This window comes from Osmia bicornis, chromosome 12 (genome assembly GCF_907164935.1).
Source record: "Osmia bicornis bicornis chromosome 12, iOsmBic2.1, whole genome shotgun sequence".
NCBI lineage: Eukaryota > Metazoa > Arthropoda > Insecta > Hymenoptera > Megachilidae > Osmia > Osmia bicornis.
Window position 1 is genome coordinate 3,787,203 of NC_060227.1, and position 24,697 is coordinate 3,811,899.

The 24,697-nt window shown below is 32.7% G+C and overlaps 1 protein-coding gene across 3 annotated transcripts in view; it reads right to left on the reverse strand.

Moving 5' to 3' along the window:
• Positions 1 to 24,697, reverse strand: part of LOC114871409 (cerebellar degeneration-related protein 2) — a 55,294-nt gene continuing 30,597 nt past the window's right edge. For 2 of the 3 annotated variants that reach the window (XM_029177245.2, XM_029177244.2), the window contains exons 2-7: positions 8,128 to 8,240; positions 7,680 to 7,828; positions 7,198 to 7,381; positions 6,391 to 6,683; positions 5,934 to 6,084; positions 1 to 2,376 (exon numbers count right to left, since the gene is read on the reverse strand). In XM_029177245.2, the coding sequence (XP_029033078.2) occupies positions 1,093 to 2,376; positions 5,934 to 6,084; positions 6,391 to 6,683; positions 7,198 to 7,381; positions 7,680 to 7,828; positions 8,128 to 8,240 (2,174 nt within the window). In that variant the 3' untranslated portion in view covers positions 1 to 1,092. Of the gene's footprint in view, positions 2,377 to 5,933; positions 6,085 to 6,390; positions 6,684 to 7,197; positions 7,382 to 7,679; positions 7,829 to 8,127; positions 8,241 to 10,524; positions 10,948 to 24,697 lie in introns of those variants that run through there. The other variant, XM_029177243.2, reaches the window with a different exon arrangement.

Below are 24,697 nucleotides of genomic sequence, written 5' to 3' on the forward strand. Positions count from 1 at the left end.
TAAATGGCACATAAATAACTTTATTCCTTTATCACAACTACAACTTCTAAGAGAAAACAAATTTACGACTTGGTTTGTCTTTCTCGTTAATCTCGTATAGATATCGCCGACAATATATATTAAAGTTGTGTACCTTTGTTACCCACGCTCATCCACATGAAAAAAAGATATACAATTAACATACAAAATACAATAAAAAAATTAATGTCTAATAGTTCTGTACCTAGTAGACACTACGCGCAATACAATTAAAAAATTTAATACAGTGACCGTTTCATAAGTAGCCGCGCTAAGTAGTCTATCCTGAAAGCAGCTACTTATCGGACAGCCACTGTAGTCGAGTACCTCGTAGACACTACCCGCAATTTACAAAGTATGTTTAATTAATATTGATTACCAATACTGAACCATCTGAAATAATTTAACCATGTTTCTGTCTAAGTGTTCGTTTAAAATTAAGAAATTTTGAACTTTTTATACAGCGAGTGTAAAAAGTATTCGTACATCGAGTAATTCCAAAGAAAACTTTATATAACTCGCTTTATTAATAAACTTCCATGAGTTTACTCACCTCCATGCCAGTGCAGAAAAACTGAGAATTAAAAATACATACATTAATGCGCGGTTGGATTTCACTACGTTTAGAGAACTGTCAGCAGTAAAATTCTCGCGCATAGGATAGTGTTTTTATTCTAGAAATTAATTCGAACATAGCTTGACGAAAGAATTTCATATACTATAATATAAAGATGATTTTTAAAGGATCAGTGTAAAATTAAAATTAAAATTGGAACTCTAGTCTGTCGCCCATTAATCATTAATAGGCAACTCAAGTAAAATTGGACTGATTTATGTACAAATACTTTTTACGCAGATAATTCTGCCGATTATGGGATTTTTCAAAATATTTTCAAATATTATGCGAACATCTCAGTTCTTCTTAAGAAAGTTTATTAATAAACCGAGTTATACAAAATTATCTTTGGAATTACTCTCTGTACAAACACTTTTTACACTCACTGTATCATAACGCATGGATCAAGCGAGGTTAAGTTCAAAAATTCAAAAGTTCTTAATTTCTTCAACCACGCGTTACGTAGAAAAAGTTTTTCCCGCTTCCCTGGCTGCGTTTTTAGCTTTTACCATGGCTTCTCGTTTTAGCTTTGGCAACTGAAGAACTTCTGCGTAAGTCATTTCTAACCTCTTCAGCCGGGCAACTTCTTCAGACGCAGTGCTCGGTTTGTAATTCCTATATTCGAAACTGTTATTGTGTTGGTCATTGCCGTTACGTGTGCATAAATTATTAGCTTGTCTACCGGTATTCGACGATTCTTTCGATCGATTCGAGTAAGTGTACCCGTTACACGCGCCGCCATTTTGATCGGTCACGCTGAACGGCCGGAACTTCTTTTTCCCGCTATTATTCAATTTCTGACGAGCGAACTTTTGATTGGGCGTCGAGCTTCCGTCGAGTAGCATCGGTTTCTCGTTGTGTGTCAATTTTCTGTTAGCGTGTTTCTTAGCTGATTTTTTAATGTGTATGTTAACCGTCATATAATCTAAACGACAGACATTTGAATTACGTTGACCTACCATCTTTTCGTTCTTTGTGTATACAGTGGTTGACGCTTCGTTATTACTGTGTGATTGTTCGCTGACTGAGTTAGAAACAGGAGTTTGGACTCTATAAAGTGGTTCAGATACGGTGGAGGACAAAGCTGATGAAACCACACTCTGATTATCGTCCGTGGTTTCACTGGGAACGTCTTCCGACGCAAACGATTGTGACTGATGTACAACAGAACTTGACAAGTCGTCTAATAGAGGCAGCTTCTCTCCTTCGTCTTTAGCTTCCGCTGCTCTCTTCAGCACGCTGAATATTTCACTAAATATTTGCCTATATTCAGGCGTCTTCCGGAATCTACTTTCAAACGGACTATTGTCGTCGTAAATACTAAATTTGCAATCTTCACCATCGGCAATTGAGCAAAGGAACGAGCCGGGTCTTCCATCGGTTTGGGTTGCTTTGTTGCTTGTCTCGTCCGAGAAACCGGAAGACAATGTTTCCGCTTCGGAGAAATCTGTCGGGGTAGCGGAAAACGGTTTCTTACCCTCTGCTTTGGCACGCGTACCACTTGCAACTGCAGATTTCGTCGACTCTTGTTGCAATTCTGTTTCTGATGTGGAGTTCTGAAAACTGTTGAACTCGCCGGACATCTCCAGTTCTTCTTGCAAGGACATGTATGGTGTGCGTAAGCTGTCCTTACGTCGGGGCGCTGAACGCCTCTGAACTTCTAGTAACGCTTGGTATTTTTCCACTAGAACTCTGTAAGGGTTGCTTAGATCGTTGGCTGGTACCTCCTTCTCGATTGTCTCCTGTAACACATTTGTATTTTTTACCTAGATGTTTGACAAATTAATTCTTCAAGGTCTATGGATGTGTTTAGGCGTTCAATGATTGGTGAAATTTATTATTAAACCTTGTAAAAATGTACAGGGTATCAGATAACTAGTGATACAACTGAAAAAGGGATGATTCTACATTAAAAAAAAAATGAAAAATTTGCCCAATTAGTTTAAAAAAGTATTAACAAAAAATTACAATAACTGGCATTTTAATTTTCACGCAATATAATTCTCCCCAAATATATTAAAATTTAATTTCATTAATAATTTTACGAGATAATTTGAAAACAATCCTTGTGATAATTTGAAATTAAACAATTGAATGAAGTTGGTGATGCAACTAAAGTTATACTAAATTTAATTTATTTAATAACTGATTTACTTAGCAAATATAATGAAAATTCGAATTTAAATACAAAAATGTAAAAACAGGGATGACCGGATGTAAGGTTAAGGAAACGCCAGATTTATAGGACGTTAAATAAAAGAAACGATTGTTCGTTGGAAAAAATATGTTTTATTTAATATCATATAAATCTGGCACTTACATTGTACAACATAATTTTAACAAATACTTCGACTAGATATACTAACAATATTCAGTCATGCTCGAACAACATTGAAAAAAAAAAATAATCATAATGAGAAGGCAGACTTAATTCTAAAAAAAGAAAAAAAGAAGTAAGCAGCATCACCAAATTCAATCTTTCAAATTTTCACAATAAATTAAAACTTATATTCTAATTCGTTTAATTTAACGCAGTCTTTTCGTTTCTTTGGAAATTAAACCTTTCTTTCGTCTTTCTTTTCGGCTCTATTATTATATACATACAAATTGTTCTTTTTTTTATTAATAAAAACCATGTCGTTCAACCCTCGTTAGCTTATCATATTAAACTCATGATAATTAAATAAATGTAAGTGCTCAGTTATAAGTTTACTTTCTTTTTTTACCTACACCTTATTTTAACCAACATTTTATTACTAACCAGTCTTAACGAAATAAACCTCTAACTGTACTTTCTTCATTTTTCTCAATAATTAACTTCTTCAAAGTTTTCTACTAAATTATGAAACAGAATTAAAGAGCAGAATAAAATCCGCAAAGTAGTAATTGAATGAATTATAGGATAGAGATTGTACAGTCTGTTTATTATAAGCATAGACACCATAACCTAAATACCTGAAATTTATTTTAAGGATTTTTACTTTAAATTGATGAGTCTTTCAGTTTTCATTATTTATAGTAAAAAAATACTGTCTAAAATGAAAAAAAAAATATTGGGTGTAAGAGGAGGTCCCACAATTTGCGTGTAAATGTTTATTTGAAAAAATGTAATATTTTAATATTTTAATATTGTAATACTGTGACAATAATTAGGATAATCTATTACTCCTAATTTCACATTAAAATATTAAAATTATAATATTGTAATTATTATATAGTCCTATAATAGCATAATATTATAGACTTATAATATTATAATTAAAGAATTCCGGCTTCGATAATTATTTAGATTACGGTCGGCACCTCTGATTTCGATGATTTTTAAATAAATTATAGGAATCGACATTTTGAAGAACTTTTTTTTATACAGGCCGAGCGGCAGTTATATAAAAAGTTGTTCAAAATATTGATTTCGGTAACATATTTAAAAAGGATCGAAATCGGAGGTGCCGTTCGTAAACTAAATAATTACCAACAATTAACATTATAAACAATAACAGTAATTGGTTTTGATAATAATAAAATTAAGTTATAATACATTTTTTTTTGTGATCAAATTCATAGCATTAGAATGATAGTGGTATCTACGCTTATTTTAAACATACTGTACCTATAATACATGCCTTGATATTTAAACAACTCTAATTAAAAATGATTCTCTTTCAACAAATACTGAAACTACTCAAAGAAATTCTTAATACTTTTAATAAGTGGCCACTAATATGAAGCACTTTCCAACAACATGAATCTACAATTGTGTTTTTCAGTTAGTACTTCGTCATGAAAGAACATAATTAAGAAATATATACTAAGAATCTTTCCCTTTTTTGTATCATATAATGTCTATGTTCTATGGAATGCTAAAGGAACGTTTCACTACGATATGTCTTTGAAATTCTAATTAAAGAACTACTATGGTATCTGGTCATTCTAAATGAATTATTTTAAAGCAATTTTTTGCTATCCTTTAATGGTAATATTTTTCTCAAAACGAAGATCGGTATTCGGTATGGTTTTAATAATAATGGCATAATGCATTCGTTCTTTATGTAGCATATTGTATGAAAGAAAACAATAATTAACGTAGGTAGTTTCCATATAGACGTAAAAGTTGTCCACAACAGGGAACGAAAGTCTTTAGTCTCTTTTTTTGCCATGGATTGCTTAACGTTTGTTGTGAGTGTTTCCTAAAGCAAATAAAATTGTATTACTTTCGAAAGGAAACTCGTATCACTTGGAACCCTTACAGGCATGTGTTAGGTTGTTGCATATTAAATGGTTGATTTTCAACTGTATAAACTCTGTCACGATTTGGTAATGTAAAAGTACCATAAAATGACAGGTGCACCATATTAAATTGAAGCTGGAATGATCACACTGGAACAATCAAACTTATCAAAATGACGCATTTTTAAATTGTTTTATTTTAAACCTGTAGTTATAAATAAAACGAAATAAACTATGGCTTAGTAACAATAAATTTTTGAATATATAAATATATTGCTGTGAATGAATGTACCATTTTATCTGCAACAACCTAAAATTGTACATCATACACCCTACATTGCAACATTTTGTTTGATTTGTACAGGACATTCTGTGATATTTTGTTCTGATTCCACATACAACAATAAATAAAAAATGTAAAAAAAATGTGACAAAATTTTATTTTACATTTTAAATCTGTGTTTGTGTGTAGAATGTACACCTAAAATGGAACACCCTGTACTAAACCGCTATGTAAATTCTGTCCATTAATCTCTCACTGTATACAACAAAATTGTTAAAAACAGAAAACAGAAGGAACAAAGGGCTATCTTATACCATCATTTCAATGGAAAATTACATATGATAATAAATAAATGAGAATAAAGCTACAATAAAGATTCTACATTCTTTATACACAAATATTATACACAGATATCCTTATTAAATTGCTATTGTATAACTAAATTGAGAAAATAAATAAATAATTTGCATAAGTGACCTTGTTTGTCCATAAATTTTTATAAAAATGAGATAAATGAACAAGTAGTAACGTAGTTACAAGCTAATGATACGTACTTCAATATGCTAACAATAAGTAATATTATCTCAAGATATTATTACAGGACAAAACTTACATAGCGACTAAAAATTCATCGAAAACTATATATACATATATATTCAGCAAGGAACAAAAAAATCACTCTGCAAGCATATCTACCATTTAAAGCGAAGTTAGAGAAGAGAGAAAAGAAACTATACCATGCATGCTGGACGAAAAATAGATTTATTCAAAATTGAAAATATAAATTACCTGTGCAACCGGCTCGGGTTCTCGTAGCGTGTCATTAATTAGCGACTCTGCGATGCTAATGTCGTCGTATTCTTCTTGGTTCAATATTATAGAAAGTTCGTCGTGTGTTTTGTCTACTCCTCGCAAGCATCGACCGCATAGTTGGCCCCGCCTATAAACATTCCAATTTTCCGTGAAACTATTAACTACTAATAAGTATTATTTTACACAAATATTAATTAAATTAAAAATCATTTTTTAAAATCCGAAAAGTATCTTTATATAAAATAAGCCTACTTTACACCAAAGTGTACATAAAACTAGAAAATTGGTTATATCTCAGATAAAGCTTTAACAGGTTCAAGTCTATAGTGGTAGATCTACCCATATCGAAAGGTATCTTTCTATAAAAGAAGCCTGAAGAGCCCCTAGCCAAAACCCTAGTTACAACAATGCTGATGGTCTGATGGATGCATACCTCACTTCTTCAAGCATGTTTATCTCTTCTTGAAGATTCTTCACAGATTGCTCTGTACTGCGTAAATTATTTAACTGTTCCTCTAAGGCACTGTATCCTTGTGTCAGGGACGCTACTTGCTGTTTCAGTTCTGTGTTTTTCTTTTGTTCCCTTGCTATTTGGTTTCGTGCTTCCTGCAACTGCCTGACCATTTCTGTCACCTCTTCTTCGCTTGTCCCTCCTGTTATAGATTGTCGAACATTGGGGTCCGTGTTCGCTTCTGGGAAAGGTTTCTGGCCAGATGGGGCAGCGTTCTGGAAAACAATTTGATTTAAATTAATATAACACCGGTTTACTTATAATTTACTTATATTAGGTGTATCAATGCCTTTGTTTATATTAATTAACCATTGATTACTGTTAAATTATTGAAATACTCGTTGTCGTTATTATATTTTCGCGTCACCTTATTATCTTATTTTAATATTTCAGTGGCATTATATTTCGAATTACAAATTATCCATTTGCTTATATTTATTCATTTAAAATATATTTTTTCTCTAATAGTATTCAACATATTACAATTAAAAATTGTAGTTGTAGTAAATAATAGGTTTGATAGTAAGCTTTTGTTTTGAAGGAATTAAAAAACAAGATCTAGTTCGATCGTCCAGCTGAATGAATCTAGAAATTCCATAGTGAAACCGTAAGTTCTTTCTATTTTTTTTTCCTCGATGAAATCGAGATTTTCCATCGTTCGTAGTTTAGTAGCTAAACGGAATAACCGATAATTATCGAACTTATCTAAGATCACATGAATATTAATACCTGTTGTATGCTGCCACCCGGCGTGACCGATGCTTTCCACAGAGCGGTCTGTGTTTGTGTGGTGTTCGTCGATTGGCTCGCTGTTTGTTGCCGAAGTAGACTTTCATGTTGTTCGTTTATCTCGTCGATTTTCTTTTGAAATTCCTCGCAACGTGCCTCCAAATTTTCAATTGTTAAACATTGGCTGTCAACAAAGATAAGAGAAAAACATTTTTTAAACAACATACAATATTATTTTCCTTTCAATACTTTCGCTTCCGGATAATTTAATGTCGTTAGTCACTAAAGATCCGATCACGCGATATCGCATGCGAAATCGTCCACTTTTTAACTCTAGATCACTAATTTCTTATCAAAATGACGATATCTATTTATACCTAATACAGTTTAGTGATCTAGAGTTAAATCATTAAAACTTAAATTTAAGGAGTTATCATTTAGGTGTTAGAATAAAGTTAAGAATAGATTATTAATTTACATACCTTTTAATAAGTTTCTTGTCGCTCGTTTTCTCTACAACTAGACGGTGATTCGCTCGTTCCAAGTTCTGAATGCTGACCTCAAGTTGTTCGTAAATCTTTAGTCGTGAATCGTTTACCTCCCTCAGGGCAGCTATTTGTTTTTTCATATACTGAAAATTATACATTTCATTCAAATTATGAACCATCAGCGCAATGTTGATGATTTAAATCATTAGCGCAACCAGAAGAGTGGGGATTAAAAAGGTCACTGGATCCTCCTATTAAAAAATTAAAAATCCTTTCTTTTTTTTTTTTAATAAATACCGAAATATTTTTGAAAATCTCAGAAACCAATGTTGGGAGGATAATGTTATCAAGGATAATGAATAAAGTATGATAAAAAATGTTGTTGACTCTTCTATTATACAATTATGGTCGCGCCACTGGCCTGAATTTATTATTAAATTACCTCTATTTCTTGTGCTTGTTCTTCGATCGTAGACTGTTGTGCTTTGACGATGTTCTCCAATTCCTTATTTCGCTCCAGGAGGGTTTTGCCAAGTTCAGCGGCCAATTGTAAATCTGAAATGAAAACAAAGTCTTGTATTAAAAAGTGTTTTATATTTCTCAATTATTTTTACATTAAAAATCACCATCTTTTAATTTATACTATATACAGTGCTCTAAAGTAATACTTTCTTCTAAAGTATAATAAAATGTATAAATTGACGTCAACAAGAGCACGCAATCCCAAGAAAATTTTTCCAAATGAAATTGCATATTTTTGTCTACGTGAGAGTTAATAAAAGTATCAAGGTATAATATAAAAGAAATCGGTGATTTCTCATTCAGTACCATGGGTCAATTTTATTTACAGAATATAGATTTTATTTAAAATTATTATTTATTGTATTTTTAAAAGATATGAGATCTCAAGGAATGAATATGTTGTTTAACTATGTCTCCAGTTAAATTCTGTTTTAGTTCAAGAAATTTTGTTAGAAAAGTTATTAGAAAATTTTAATAGTCTAAATGCATGGCAAAAATGGTTTAATCATTCATTCATTTTCTTTGAAATCATTTGAACACCAATTACAGTAGTCATTAAAATTCCTAATCCTCATTCCTTCTCAAGATACCATAAACCATTTTTCTAATCTAATAGGTAAAGGACTTATTGAATCATAAATAATTAAAATATCTTGTAAAGAGATAAGAGTTATAAAGAAACTGTAAAAATTTGTATTGTGGCAAAATTACAGAAATTACAAATTTTTCCTAAATTATAACAATTTGAAATGCTTGAAAAATTGCATAAATTCAAAAAAAAAGATTCAAATCGAACTTATAATGTGTATGATGTATTATTCATTGTTGATCGACCAAAGTTGACCCTGGCATTTTAAAATGTACATAATCAAATCGAGCGAATTCGACTTTGCACTGAATGTACAAAAGACAATGAGATTTGAAAATAAAATCAAGATAAATTTTATTTCAGACTGATAAAAAATAATCAGTAAAAAATAAAAACAAAAATTATCCAATTTAATTCTCTGACGGCGGACCCTGGAGAGAGTCCAATTTTAATTGGATTACTAAAGAAATTAATGTTCATACATGTAAGATTTTATTAATCTTGTAAAAGCTATGTCGTAACAACTTTTAATCGCAAGAAGATTATTTTTTATTTAGATTTTGCCTGTCTTTCACTGAAATGACGGATAAACTTGTTTTTTCCCGGTTAGCGGGTTAAGAATGCAACGAATGAAATTCACGGTACGAAGGAAACAACTCTTCCTCGTAAGAAATTATATAAGGATTTACGTTACCAGTCACCGTTCGAATCCTAACGTACATCAAAAGTAGAACAATCATATTGATATCGTATCGAGTATATAAATACGATATCATTGAATTATCAATTACATGTAACATATTCTTCAATATTTTTGTTTATAAATTTCCAATCTATTCAGTCACCTTAGAATCACTGACATTTATTCAAAATAAATAATTTTGGGAATTTTTGGAGACTTTGATGTTCATTAATTTGATCATTTTCACATCTTTCTATATTTGTTACTGGATTGTCCAGAGAATTAAAAATAGTAATACAAAGTTCATGGTAGTCAAGTTAAAACTTTTCAGAAGTTTAATGACTACAAAATTATTTTGATGTTTATTAGAAATCCTTGAAATTTCTGAAGATTGAAAGGTTCATTAAGTGTTAATTATATGAAAGTTTTGAAAATATTTTCTCATTTCTCCATATTTTGATCCTATAATTTAATTTTACTGCAAAGTTCAAAAAAAAATTTACAATATTTTGAAGACTTCGAAAAACTCATTAAGTCTTCATACATATAAATAATAATTTGATAACATTGAAAGTTTCGAAAATAAAAATTTCCGCATTTCTCCCTATTTTGAATCCATAATTATACTGCATAATATAAATTTATTAAAAACAATAATACAACAAAATTAAAAATTGATAATTTACAACATTATCTACTTTCTCCTTATCCAAATCTATAATCAATAATATAATCAATACCTATCCTACAAGAAAATCAAGACTCTCAAACCTCCAAAATGTAAGTCTAATTTCAAATGCAGTCCTCGTCGTACAAACAGTTAACTATTAGGTCATAACTATAAGATACCCACCACTAAAATACCTATATCTTCCTCTACTTACACGAGATTTACCTATTAGTACACTAGAAAAATTACAAATAAAAAAAAGGAAGAACAAAGTGGAATTCTATTGGAACGAAGACAACATAGCCCATCACAAGATCCACAATCACAGTTTCAATCACTATCCTAATTATCCTGAACGTATAAAAGTCCCTTCTACCTTCAGGACCTTGGAGACACGACAGCTCGATAGAGTAATCCCAACAATCCAAAGAATTCATCTGCGTCTGTGGGTCCCAGACGACGTCCACGCTAGGGCCGCTCATCTTTCCGGAGCCAGAATCTTATCACAATTTCTTCAAACTCTTGGACCCTTTGAAATATCTTTCACTCTCGATTGATCACTTTCAGAACGATACACCTTCGAACTGGGAACACGGAAGATTTCGACTTGCTACGAGGTCGTCCATTCAGGTGACACGGTTCGGTGTACGATGATACTGTAGTACACGAAGAAGTCGGGTTATCGACCACAAGCAACCGGTTCCATCGAAGGTAGCCGGTCTTCTGTGAATCGTTGGTTAGCCGTGGAACGCGTGCAGCCCAAACCTCGAATGCCCATCCACTACCAACCTAACCCACCTCTCGTACCTTCTCCTTCTGTATACTCCCCCCCATACCTTCTCTACCTTCGTGCATCCCCTCTATCCCTTTCTATACTTCCTCTTCGTTGCTCTCGTGTTTCACCTGGTGCAATTCCTTTTCAGACATTGGTGTGAAAATTCCTTCTTTCTTCGGGTACCTGCCTCCTGCGGCTACTCTCACTACACCCCCTCTTCTTATTCTTCCTTTCCCTTCTCCCCTTCAGGTAACGTGCCTGTTTGTCTTCCGTCGGTTGTACCTTGATACACGTGCAAAAGATCTGTCCCACTTTTCATGCTTTTATTTCGAACCTCATTGACGAGTATGGGAACTTATTATGTTATGTTACATAGCGGTATTGTTTATTTCTTTTCATTTTTAACCCTTCAACAGCGGAGTCTGGGTTATTTTGTGTGAAATATGAAATTATATTGAAATTCGGGTTCTCTCCATGGTCCGTCGTTCGAGGGTTAAGTGATTCTAGGGGAATTATATTTTGATGAACGTAAAGTGAATTATTTTGTTCGATAGGGTGAATTTCTGTTGTATTTCAATTTCGCGGGTTTAATTTAGCGCGCCAAGTGACAAATTAGCGAAGTTATTGTCTTTCCAATTATTTCTTTTTCTATAATATTATGAATAAATTTAATCTTTTCCTGACTTTTGATAGCTAAGGGTAGGTGTCTACTTGAGAATAAAATTCGCACGAGATGGACACTGGGCCAAGACTCACCCTCAGCTAAGAATCATCCCTTTCAGCAATATTCATTTTCAAAAAATGCTATCGACAGCTTTTCATCCGAGTTTAATTCTCAAGTAGACCCTTTGGATAAATATCAAATTTAGTTAGTGTTTTATATTCATAGTTGTTCACACGATTGGGCGGATGATTAATTGTAAAGCGATAAAGGAAAACGTACCGATGTACCGAAGGTACCTTTCGTCGCCGACTCTCCGGAGCGTTTCTACTTAATCATTCACCCCTTTACTTTTCTAATTTTATCTATAAGATGCGCTATATAAATAGAGTATCTGGTAATAATATTATGGTTAATAGCCTGAAGAAATGCCAATAGAAAGTATGCAAATTACAATAGTGTCTCGAATTCCCACAGCCAGGTACCCAATGCAGGCAAAGTGTGAAATTACGTTTTAGAGCAAGTTACGGTACGCTGAGCTGCGTTTTACAAAACACCCGGCACGCTGTTCCAGGGCGTGGTGGAACGATAATGATCCAGTTAGCTGACGCCGCATACTCCAGTTAATGTCGGTATTATCTTCAAAGCGGTTTCGCGAAAAGGTCAGCGGGATACACACGTATACACCTGTGCGATTTAACACATCGATGGCCAACAATAGCCTCCTCTCTTTTGTTTCGATCGATGAAGAGATTAATAACGTTTCATTCCCAGGAGAAAGTATATTTCTCGGCTGGAGGTCGCCCGGGGTTATTTCAATCGAAATATCACGAGGAAGCGGTTTCCACGATTTCTGGTGATGAGATTTCACGTTTCGCCGAGTGGATACTTTTGATCATTGTGCAACCTGCGTATGCGTTTTTTGACGACTCATCGTTTCAACGTTTATCTTTGAGAAAATAAGTTCAAGGCTCCGAGAATGACATAGGATTTTATATAAATGGCTAGTTTAAGACTGTATTGTTCCATGAGATTTCATGGTGCTGGGAACGAGTAGCGTGTTATTTGCTGAAATGATGGAGTTGAGGTCTGTATTGTGAGGTGAGGCAGAAGGGCATAGAGTTTTGTTTTCTTATTGAGATATTTGGTAAATATGTGATAGAATAGTAGACACATATTTTGTTGAATCAAGGGTTAATATAAATAGAGATATTAAAATTCATAAAAGGAATAAGCAAGTAAAATTTCGAAAGTTAAATAAAATAAAATTATTGAATTGACTGACAGGTAGGTGCTAGCTTAACAAATAAAAGCACTAGCAATAGGTAACAGGTAACTTGAATTTCAACGGTGTGATCAAGGAAGTCGTTTACCGTTTTTGCTCTAAAGCAAAAGCATTAATTGCTTCTTTTACCTGCAAAAATTGTAAGGTCAAGTGTGCTCTCAATTTATATCCTTTCAATTTGCTTTCACTTTATTTTCTACGATGTTCTTGTTATTGTTCTAGCAATTCTTCCATTGTATTTCTTAAGTGAGTTTCAACATTTCTGTCAGTTGTACTATTTTTCATTACAGTAAAAGAGCGAGGGCTCTAATTTTTATCCGTTCCATAAATTTTATTTTTAAATAAATTTTCTATGAGATACAAGAGATTTTTTAACTCTTTCAACATAAACGCGCCTTAGATTTTTCATACGAGATAATAGTTAATTATTTAACCCCTCTAGAATCATTTTAACACCTTCGAGCCCAGTTTTATTCAAGTGGGCACGAACGTGTGATTTTTAATGAAGATATACTTTTTACTGTTCTGGATGATTTTATCTATGTAGCTTATCTAAGAAAAAGTTAAATTTATAATTTTTGAAGGAACGCTGTAAAATTAAGAAAATTAAAATAATATGAAATACAAAATTAAATTAAAACTGGGACTCTCTCCATGGTCCGCCGTGAAAGGGTTAATGGAAATCTCATTGCATGCCCATTTCTGGTAGCCATAATTAAATGGTGTACTCGAATACTTTCATAGTAACTTCACTCGTATTTTACAAAGCGAATCGTGTTCCGATGAAGCATTCTATTCTCGTTAAACTAGAGAGCTGGTGCAAAAAGTTTGCCACTGGTTCAAATGAACCATCGGCGAACCGTAGAAATACGTGGGTTTGCTTCCCATCATTGTACCGGTTGGCGCATAAAGCATACGAGCGACGTTCTAGGAGCATTTCTCCCGAAGATGCTCGCACCATAAATTCCATAGGCCTCCGTTCTCCTCTCTATTATTGTTTATTTTCATGTACATCCGCAACAACCGGCTAGCATACAACTTAACGGTGCAGGAAAAACGGTCTTCGTTCGCGAAAGCGTTGATACCACGCGAATATACTTTCAACTGTAATCGCTGGACCGCGGATGTTTATGCATTCACAACATATCCATACATATACTATTTAAACGGGGACACTTCAGTCTACTTGCCAAATTAAATCATTAAATTCAAAAAATAAAAAATAGAGAAATTAATAAGATATAAGAAGTTGGACATCAATAGAGTACTTTGACACTCAAATTTAAGATAATTAAAAAATTAGACTTGAATCTCATATCCCATCACTCTCTTTGCTAAACCAAAATTTTGAAGATCTAAGTGGAAATGATTAAAATGATATATTTTTAATATTTTTTAACTGATGGGCCCAACGAACCTTCTACTTGGTCCTTGTATTAGAAATTCAAAATTATGCATAATAAATATAATGAAATATTGTAAATATAATAGACAACTGCTCTATGGGCAATCTCTATCGCCCCCCTCTGGATCCGCCACTGCTAATTAGAAATATTCATATTAGGTATTTATAATATAGGTCTTAGGAATATTCTAAAAATAGTGAATAAGATTGGTTAAAAATCAGAATATTACGCAATGAAATTTTCAATAACATTTGCGTGACAGACAAAGTGTTAATTACATACAAGCTTGAACTTAATATCCCAACAATCTTCTCATAACAGTTCAAAGTGTTTCAACATTTTTCCTTAATAACCAGCCAAGAAGAAGAATTTAATTTAACGCTTCATTCATAAACGAAATGTACGAGAGTATTGCACTTATTTTCTCGAAAGATCTGTTTCTTCTCACGAGCCAGAAATTGTAAAAACAATACGTAATTATGATCTTATCCGATGCATCCCGTGAAATGTTTAAATATTCCAAAGCAAACACGCATTATAAATACATAATACGACATAATTATGAATAAGTACACTGAAAATTAGAGTAGTTTTAATTAACAAATTAAGGTTCAGTATCTAGTTTTATCAACAACTTCCTCTGCGATGGAATTAATTTTAAAATACGTACAACGTGGTGTCAAAATTATTAAGAGATCAAGAAATTCAAGAATTTATCAGAGTTGTACGTAAAAAATAATAAGTGAAAAAATAAGTGAAGAATTGAACGTAATTACACGTTCGGAAATGACTGCAAGTGAGTATCAAGTATTCAGAAACGAATAAGTAATTTAGGAAGAAGCGTGCCTCCTGTTCACCGAGCGAACATCGTTACGTGAAAATTACTGTTTCGCCGATAAATACTGAATGGCTAGTTTCACATCCTTAGGGCTTCGTTGTCACGAGAAATGAAGTTTCCGTGCCAGAAACGACGTTCATCTTCGTTGCTGAATTTCGTGCGAATTTAATTAGGAAAACAATGAACACCTGTTGTTACCTTCGTCATGCGTATAATTGGGGGGAAAAAAGATTCACGCAGACCGAAATTGGTCCGTGGAAACTATATTCACAGTAAAATATAAGGCGAGAGTTAAATAGAAAAAATAATAATAATTCGTTGGCTTTTAGAAAGATTCGATTCATTTTAACTCCTCGATACAGTGGAAGGGTTAATTGAAATATGTATCAATAAAATTATTGATTAATTTAAGCAGGGTCTGGTTAAAATTTTTGGGACCCGGGCTATCGAACCTTCAAGAGTTTATTTTTACATTAGCAATTGAACTTTAAATATAAAAAATTATAGTAAATTCTAAAATGTGGAATTTCTGACATAGCTTGAGAAATCAGCTATCAGTGTTGGATTTAAGGGTTCTTTTTTTGGGGTTTCTTTTTCTAATAAAAGTATTAGATGTATAGAATATCTTACATTTTAATTTACGATGGTAATTTACACATTCGTTTTTATATTAAAAATTTCTGTTATTTTTGTTTTTAAAGGAAGGTATGTACTTTCGCTAGTAATCTTTAAAGAGAGTCCTTATTAAGCATTACGAGCGTTTGTTTTGTATATAAGGAGATTAACAAAAACGATAGTGTATTTGAATAATACAACGAAGGAAAGGCTTTAGAAAGGAAAATCCAAATAATAATTATGCAAACGATTCTTTCTGTAATGATTTCACTAATTCGTTAATTCCTTATACGAACAGAATGCTTCCACCTTTGTTTCAAACAATTTCTCCGTTTTTAAATATCGACAAGCTCATTACTATTCCTTTGAAATGGTTAGTTAAATATTAAATCATTAAATATAATGTTATTAAAAAATGGATAAAAATATCACTTGCATACCTTTGTTTTTAAGTATCTCAATTGAATTTCTTTAAAAATAATAAAATGTTCATTACAAATTTCATGTATACTTATTTGCATACAACCGAAGGGAGGCTGAAAAGGTGTAAGCCTAATGGACATAAAGCGCCCCTTTTATAAACAGCACTGTCATATATCATTTTCTTACAATTAGTGACGAATTTCGTTATAGGGACATTTTTATTGCAGAGCAATTAGAAGGAGGCGAAACGGTCATCTATGGTCGCGTAGGACCTGGACCTCCATAGCCAAGAGGTAGTCATGAAAGCAGTGGATAACGGTGACAGATCTATAAAGATCTAGGTTCAATTGCCTTTGGTCCTTTTTCTCACCATCTGCAGACTAACTGACAATGAGATGGGATATCCCGACCAAATGGTACCTTAACAATAACACTATGCCCATGATGGAAATTAACAACAGTTATGAGAAAAGGACCAGGTGTCTGCAGGTGCAAACTAGTGCTAAATAATTTTTCAAACTAACTTCTAAATTCTTTGGTAAATTTCTTTCTGACTAACAATAAGTTCCTCGTATCATTTCACACCACTACTAACAATAAAATAATAAAAAAGTCCAAAAACTTAAGACGGTGATTTGTCTCCAACGTTTGTTATTCTATTTTTATATTATTAAAAATGTAAAATCTGTCATAAATGAGTCTTTGAGTCATTAATGCATTTATCACAAATTATATCAATATACAAAGATAGCCTAACATCTGAGAATAAGTATGAGAGTAGGATAGCCAAATACATATAAGGTTAAGACCTCATCCCCACTAGTAAGACCGTGGAAATAGGAATGACAGTGGTTTGTTAGCGGTAATGTACCAAAGTCTCTAGATCCTAATGTCCTTTCTGACCGGTATTTTCTAAAGATCTCGTAGTAATAAAGCGTCAGTCATAAACATTGCAGCCCATAAACGGGAAATAAAGACGGAGATACCCTAGGGGTATAGGTAAATCTGTTGTAACGCCTACAAGAAGGTTGTAACGCAGGCTAATTTTAATCCTGATTGTAGGAGTTTAGACTAATCCGAGGATCAGCAAATCCCATCGATAATAATTCCACTAAGAACGGTGCCTACAGCATGATTGATCCTAGGCTATAACAAACCTCTGCCCTCTTATCTAGTCCGGTCTTGTCTTTGGTATGACTACCAGATGCTCGGTAAGAAGGGAGGGTCAAGATGTACCGTTATTTACAACGTTATTGCTGTGATCGTTTGAAACTGCAGAAGGCAAATATTTTGTATCGGGTTTAGACTGTAAACTTTATAACGACCCATTGTCCTTAACATTTTGACAGCTGCATATTTGATGTGAGGTGTGTGAGTCTTATAATTTTATGGGGAATTTTTATATTAAAAGGAGCCTATTAATAGGATTATACATATTTAAGAATTTTTATTTAGTATGTACTGTATAATAGGTCAAAATGAGTTACTAAGATTTTTTTAGGGTGGGCCAGGTCTCTTAATTTGCTTAACAGTGGGCTTTTTTAGAATTTTAGAATTCTGAAATTTCGAAATTTTGGATTTTTAGAATCTTAGGATTTTGGAATTTTTAGAAAATCTTAGAATCTTAGAATTTCAAAATCTTAGAGTGTTAGAATTTTAGAATGATGAGGGAAGCCAATCCACACCGGGAGAGGCTGCCTTGACCCTTAAAGGTAGCAATTTGGAATCTTAAATTTCAAAATTAATTATTCGTATCCTCATTAAATAAAACTTTCCCGTGTCTGACTATCGTCGTAAGAAAAAAACACCAATCGTCACCGACGTGTATTGAAAACAGTATTTCACATGTCTTCTTAGTAAATTGACAACCACGCACGTTTACAAAACACGAAAAGTAATCATTTGCATTCTACAGGGGATACTTGAACGCTGTCGCAAAAATGGGGACAAGCGTGATCGTTAACTCGTTAAAGTTATTCTCCTCGGACTATTAGAATGTCGTGACGATGGTGACCTCGAAATTGCGAGCGATAGCAAACGGCCCCATGATAGCTACGTGGTTTTTTTTTGTCATCGTGTAATAAAAATCAATTCTCACGACACGAGCATTAATTGCGAAACGAAAAAGACCCAAGAAGCTAATGGACGTTACAGACCACCCTTTGTCTCGATCCATCACGACTCGGCTCGAGGCTAGCCTCTGGAAAGTGTACATTGTGTTCCTGGTTCTTCCTGATTGTCCCTCATTGTTTCATTCGAGTACGTTCACACCTAAATCCTCCCGGCGATGTTAATCGTCGTTCATCGGTGAGGAACAAATTACTTCGTTTCGAAGGTGGGTCATCTACTTCTGTGGAAAGTTGTTGGTTAAACCTGTGATGGAGATGGACGGCTCCTTCCGTCCACAGGATGTTTCAGAAAAAGGATTATAAAGGATATCTTCAGATTTGTTAGATAAAGAATGAAACGTGAATAATTCTGTATCTCAATAAAAATCAAAATACACCTCAACAAAAGCATTTTTAATAAATTCTATAATTTAAAATAAATTATTTTTGCCTATTTGGTAGTTCTAATGATTTAAATCATGTCTGAATATTAATAAAAATAACTGTATATCGTATTAAAATTTTCCTACTTTAAAATTTCAAGTTTCTTACCTGATTTATAATTAAATATTTTATAATCAATCTACAAATTTTGATTATCAATGGGGTCGCGAAATATAACCGGACAGAGGGTGATTCAATAAGCAAAAATAAGCCGAAAAAAAGAATGAATTTTTTTCGTTTAAGCTTTCGTTTTCGAGAAAATTGAATTCGAAAATTCACAAAAAAAAGTAACCGAGATATACCTCACTGATTTTTTCCATTTTTAAATATTTTGCTAACTTTGATTAAATATTATTATTTATTTATATTTTAATTAATCGCAATTATATCTCATTTAACCTGTTAACGGAAGTAATATGTAATCGTCTCTATGAAATCTTAAGTATCAAATTAACTTCACATAAATGCTATTTTATAATACATTTATGTTATGAAATTGTGTAAGATTAATTACTAGTCATTAAATATGCAACAACTTAATACATATCATGAAATTGTACGTACAATAAGAAAGAGTTCTTCACAAGGAAGCATTTTAAGCCTCGTGAAATTCAAAACAAGTTAAGAGAATGTCTATCCATGTTTACGATCCTCTTGTAAGTGAAAGTATAAATAGGAGGGTTCGACGTGATAATTAGGTATGCGTTTAAGCGAGTCATTTTATTTGCATCGCTGCTAAATGATCGTTGTTAAACATGAATCGATAGTGCGTTAGTTACGTCTGATCTTTCATGATTCCATTCGTTCGACAGTATAGCTCGTAAACATTATCATCGAGTCAGCAGGTTAATGATCATTCTTCATCCATTCAACAGAATTTCAATCCACGCCATTATAGCCTTTTGTTTGCTCTCACGTCAAGCATGCTCTCTTAGGTCAACGCGTTCACATTTGCTTTGCCTATTTTCATTGCGAATATACCCTGAGAACTGTCAGAACTATGAGAAATGATTCTACATGCCTAATCCGGAGGCGATCTGTAAAGATTTAGTATAATTGTTACAATAAAAATTTGAATACACTTTCGCTTATTGAAACGTTGAAATATGCTTTCCTTTCGAAGAATTCTTTCTTGGAATATATGTATGAAAGGTCAATTTGAATATCTTGAAGGTTTATCGCTTTTTCAGAAAGGAACGTGAGAGAAAGATGAAGTGTGTGAAAGTATGGAAGTATTGAGAATAGTGGACTTCCTTAGGGAAAATAGAGATATAAGGGAAGTTTCTAGTTCCCAAGTCCAGAAGTGAAATTTTTGGAAAAATCCAAAGTTCTGATGACCGTTCTATTTGCACCCCGGAGAGTTCTATCGGAAGTTATGACCCGAAGACATTAAATCAAAAACAAAAAAGTTCTGGCCACTTTAAATTTCAGGTTCCCAAGTCCAACAATGAAATTTTTGGAAAAATCCAAAGTTCTGATGAGAGTTCGATTTGTACCCCGGAGAGTTCTATCGGAAGTTATTATGACCCGAAGACATTAAATCAAAAAAGTTCTGGCCACTTTAAATTTCAGGTTCCCAAGTCCAACAATGAAATTTTTGGAAAAATCCAAAGTTCTGATGAGAGTTCCATTTGTACCCCCGGAGAGTTCTATCAAAAGTTATTATGGCCCGATGACGTAAAATCAAAGGGTTAACATTTATATCAATGAATATTTATGCTCTATTAACCCGTATGTTACTTCGCACTAGAAAACAATCTTTTACATGTAACTATTACGTTACCGTGTAATGAATGTTGTATGTAATTGCTGTTATTGCGTAAAATCTAAACGAGAAAGAAACTGGACACTTATAAACGTATGTTCCATTTCATATTCAGTAATCACGTTCAACGAGTTTGAAGGAGGTATCAGTTTAAGAAAGTATCGGTATCATGGTTTCTCTCAACTTTTGTCGTTGCACAGATCACCCACATGACAATTTCGAAATGACCATTGGTAACAGAACCTAAGAATCACATTTCTTCTTTCTCACCTTTTCTTTCTTTTTTTTTTTTTCTTAAATATTGTAATAGTTGCTAGGCTCAATGCAACCCACACAGGAAGGTGCATGACTCACGGCTGTTGTTCAGAAGTCAAGCGAGTGCAGCGTTCACTTCCGTCACAGTAATTTATTGCATCACCAGTGTTATTTGATAGAAAATTATTTCAAACTACCTCGACAATACTCCCACTTGATTTTGGTGACGATGGACTAGTTAGTCCTATTGCCATAATGTTTGTTGTGTAACAGACGCAGATAGATCTCTAAAGATTTAGATAAATATGATTTATTGCTAAGTTATCCAGTATTAAACGGCTGATATGAAGTCTGACGCGAGTTTATGATATAAAAACAAATATAAAGTAAATTAGTTAATTAATTTATCAAACTGGATTGAGTTAACTTAATACGAATATTTCTAATTAGAAAAGTTTCTGTCCATTTATAACATTTCGATCATAAATCATAAATTCCTTCTTTAGAAATAGAAATTCATATAATCTGTTACTACAAATGATTATACGTATAGATGTTCCGTATAAATTCATTTGTATTGAAATTGAATCACACATTATTGTATCTATACGTTACAAGAATAGTTGCATTTCACAAAGCAATCGCAAATCACCCTCACAATAAATACACGGACTGATTGGGATGTATCCATATGTCACTGACATCCGTCTATATCATGAGAAATGACACCTGACCCCTAACAGTACTGGCAAGAAAATTTTTACAGCAGAAAATTCTATGCTGAATATTGGCGGTGTGAGCACATAATGATTGATTACGCATTGATCAGTGCAATGATAGATTCTATCATCGTATTATAAGTACAGTATCGAGCAAGATAGGTTTTCCTAGAGAAAATTGAGACCACACTATTCGCATCTAAACGCTATCACAGAAAAAAAGATTTATAATTACTGATTTATCTCAATGATAATTAATTGATTAATGATTATAATTATCGCGATAATGTTAAATAATCAATTACAGAAGTGTAATTGATATCGAGGAATAATGAATTATTGTTTAATTTTATTGAACTAATTTTAGATCATTCAAAATAAAAAGTGTACTTATTTTAATTATGATTATAATGTTGCTGAAATATATTGATGTAGTTATCAATGTATATCAATTGTAGAGGTGAAGAATTTTCGTGGTCAACTATTCGTTCCTTTAGTCTGAAATCCAAGTAGCAGAGAAGGGCTGGAAAGTGTTGTGGTTAAAAAGCAACCGATGGATAAACTCTCGCCGATTGAGTTTCCTCTGTTTGCACTGATCACTGACAGTTCTCCGTAACTTCCGTTCTCAGCACCGGAAGTGGACTTACATATGTATGCTTTACTGGATTTTATTTTATATTCACATAATCATAACTGCAGGAAGAATGTTCGGATCACTTATTAAAGATACTTTTAATAGGACTTTTTTATTAATGTTATATTAATAACATAATATTAATCTTGAAAGACTGATGTTTCATAATTAACACGGTATTCGAACATAGGGTTATAATTGTATGAAACATGGAAAATGTGACATGTGAGGGTTAATAATATAATAATTAAGATAGTATCTCAATATCTTAATTATTAATATTAGTAATTAATATCTTAATAATTGAGATTAATAACAATTAAAATATATAGTAATGTCAACCCTCGGACGACGGACCATGGAGAGAGTCCCAATCATAATTCTTAATTTCTTAATTTAATATGAAATTCTTTCATTTAAAAATTGTAGATTCAACTTTAGATTAATATCTTTGTACATGTTTTGTAAGTTTGGGTCTCGATTGACCCAGATTCTGCTGTTTAAGGATTAAAAAGGGTCTAATTTCTAAACTATGCTATTAATTATGAAAGCTTAGCGAATGCAGCACACATTCTCGTAACATTTCTTTCAAAAAACTATCATGCACGACTGATTAATAATTAATAGGGGTACAAACACTTAAGCTAGTCAGAGCAAATTGCAAGTTACTGCTAGTCAATGGAACTAAATAAAAATGAAGTACTTTTTGCCCTGTTTCTTGACTTCATCATTTTCTATGATAATAAATCACTCGTCATCGATACCATTAATAACTGAAACTCTACAATGAAGAAACTTGATAAAGCAACAGTCATAGCTGTTGTGTTATGACTTTCGAAAATTACACGAACTCAGGTCAGTTGTGTAGCGATCAATGCCAATCGCTCGAGATCGATTAACATAAATTTCTCTCCGGGCAGGAAGTAAATTACTACTGCTCTCTAATGGGTTTGCTTCTTTTTCCTCTTTCAATGCTCGACACTTTGATTATTCGACACTTCTCGCTGTTGTGTTTTGTGCTCACAATTAAATACACTTTTTCACTGGTCTCGTGTCGTTTCGTCATGCTTGACCGATCATTTTCATGCCTGTCAGATTCACGTGTAATGTGTCTTACGTAAAAACAAGTGATCGCTCTTTTATATGGCGTATCCATAGAATAAAAGCATAATATTATGGAATTTCATCGAGAATGTTGTTCTGACAAGAGTGAAATATGTTTAATATATACACGTTTGTAAATTGTTAATTGAAAAATTGATATTCAAAAATTAATGTATCAGATGTACAAATTAATTTTGTACCTTTTCTTTTTTTAATTGAAGATTTATTTTTAAAAGATCATAGTAATTCCAATTACTTTTCAAATACAGACAAACGCGAGAAAATATTCAAATTTAATATAGTAATTAAGAAGGCGTAATACTAAATTCATCAAATTAATTTGAACATCTAATAATTAACATGTTAATCCTTCGTTGCATCTTGCTGCAAATTAATTACATTAAATAATATATGAAATTTTTTAATTCTTTAAATTAAGACATAGAAGTTACTGCTATTTTAAATTTCTATGATTTTCAAGTCATAAATATATATTCAGGTATATAATTATAATGAAATTGCTATGAATCAAATTGACCCTATTTTTCAATGTTCAACACTTTCAGTATTGTATCATCATTTTTTAATAATATGTAAATTTTTATAAATATCTGTTATTTCTTTTAAATAATTAGCCAATTAGAAGTAATTGTGCTAAACACTTGAAAGTTTGTCCAACTGAAAAAGCTTAATTAGAATTTAGATTTTCTACGATTTTAGCATGGAACTGAGAGTGTTAAAAAAACGATCTACACTTTCCCGTGCTCTAATCACGAAAGGCTGCCGTTGACACGGCGAAATAAACCATTTCAACTTTCCTCGTATTTTAATTAAGGGAAAAGTTGTCCCGTGCTTTGTACCAAACGAGAATGCGATAAACACGGGAAACGACGACTTCTCTCAACTAGACGGGAACATTCTTTCGAATCTTTTTGCCGAATATTTTTTATTCTTTTTTTTTCTCCAACGCGTCGTTGTTGCTTTGGGAATGGACGCGCTTCCGGAAGTTCTCTCCTGCAGAGCATTGCGATACCGGGTAAAAAGAGAACTAATATAACTGGTATAATTAAAGAGACTCTAACACCGCGTGAGAACGACACGAGAATTTCATTCTGAACCTGATTATATGAATAAATCTGTTGCCACGGTTTCAATGATTACTCGCCGAGTCTTTCGCTCCTTCACACGACTATTTATTCGTATGTTAAAATTGTGCTTCTTCTGTTCTAGATTTTAACCCTTTGGACCGGTGATTCTAGTACGTATACTCGCGATCAAAGTAATCTTCCTTACCAAAAATGTGATATTGGGGAAGCAAGAATTCCCCAATTAATACTAGAAGTAATTTAGAAAAAAAATTATATAATTTTTAATTATTTAATAAATAAATATTAAATCAAATTTTCCCACGTAAATGTCCTGTGGAATCCTGTACATATACTGTATAGTATACACTGAATATAAATCAATGACGTACAACGTGCGTCTGATATTATCTATTCAATGTGATTAACAAT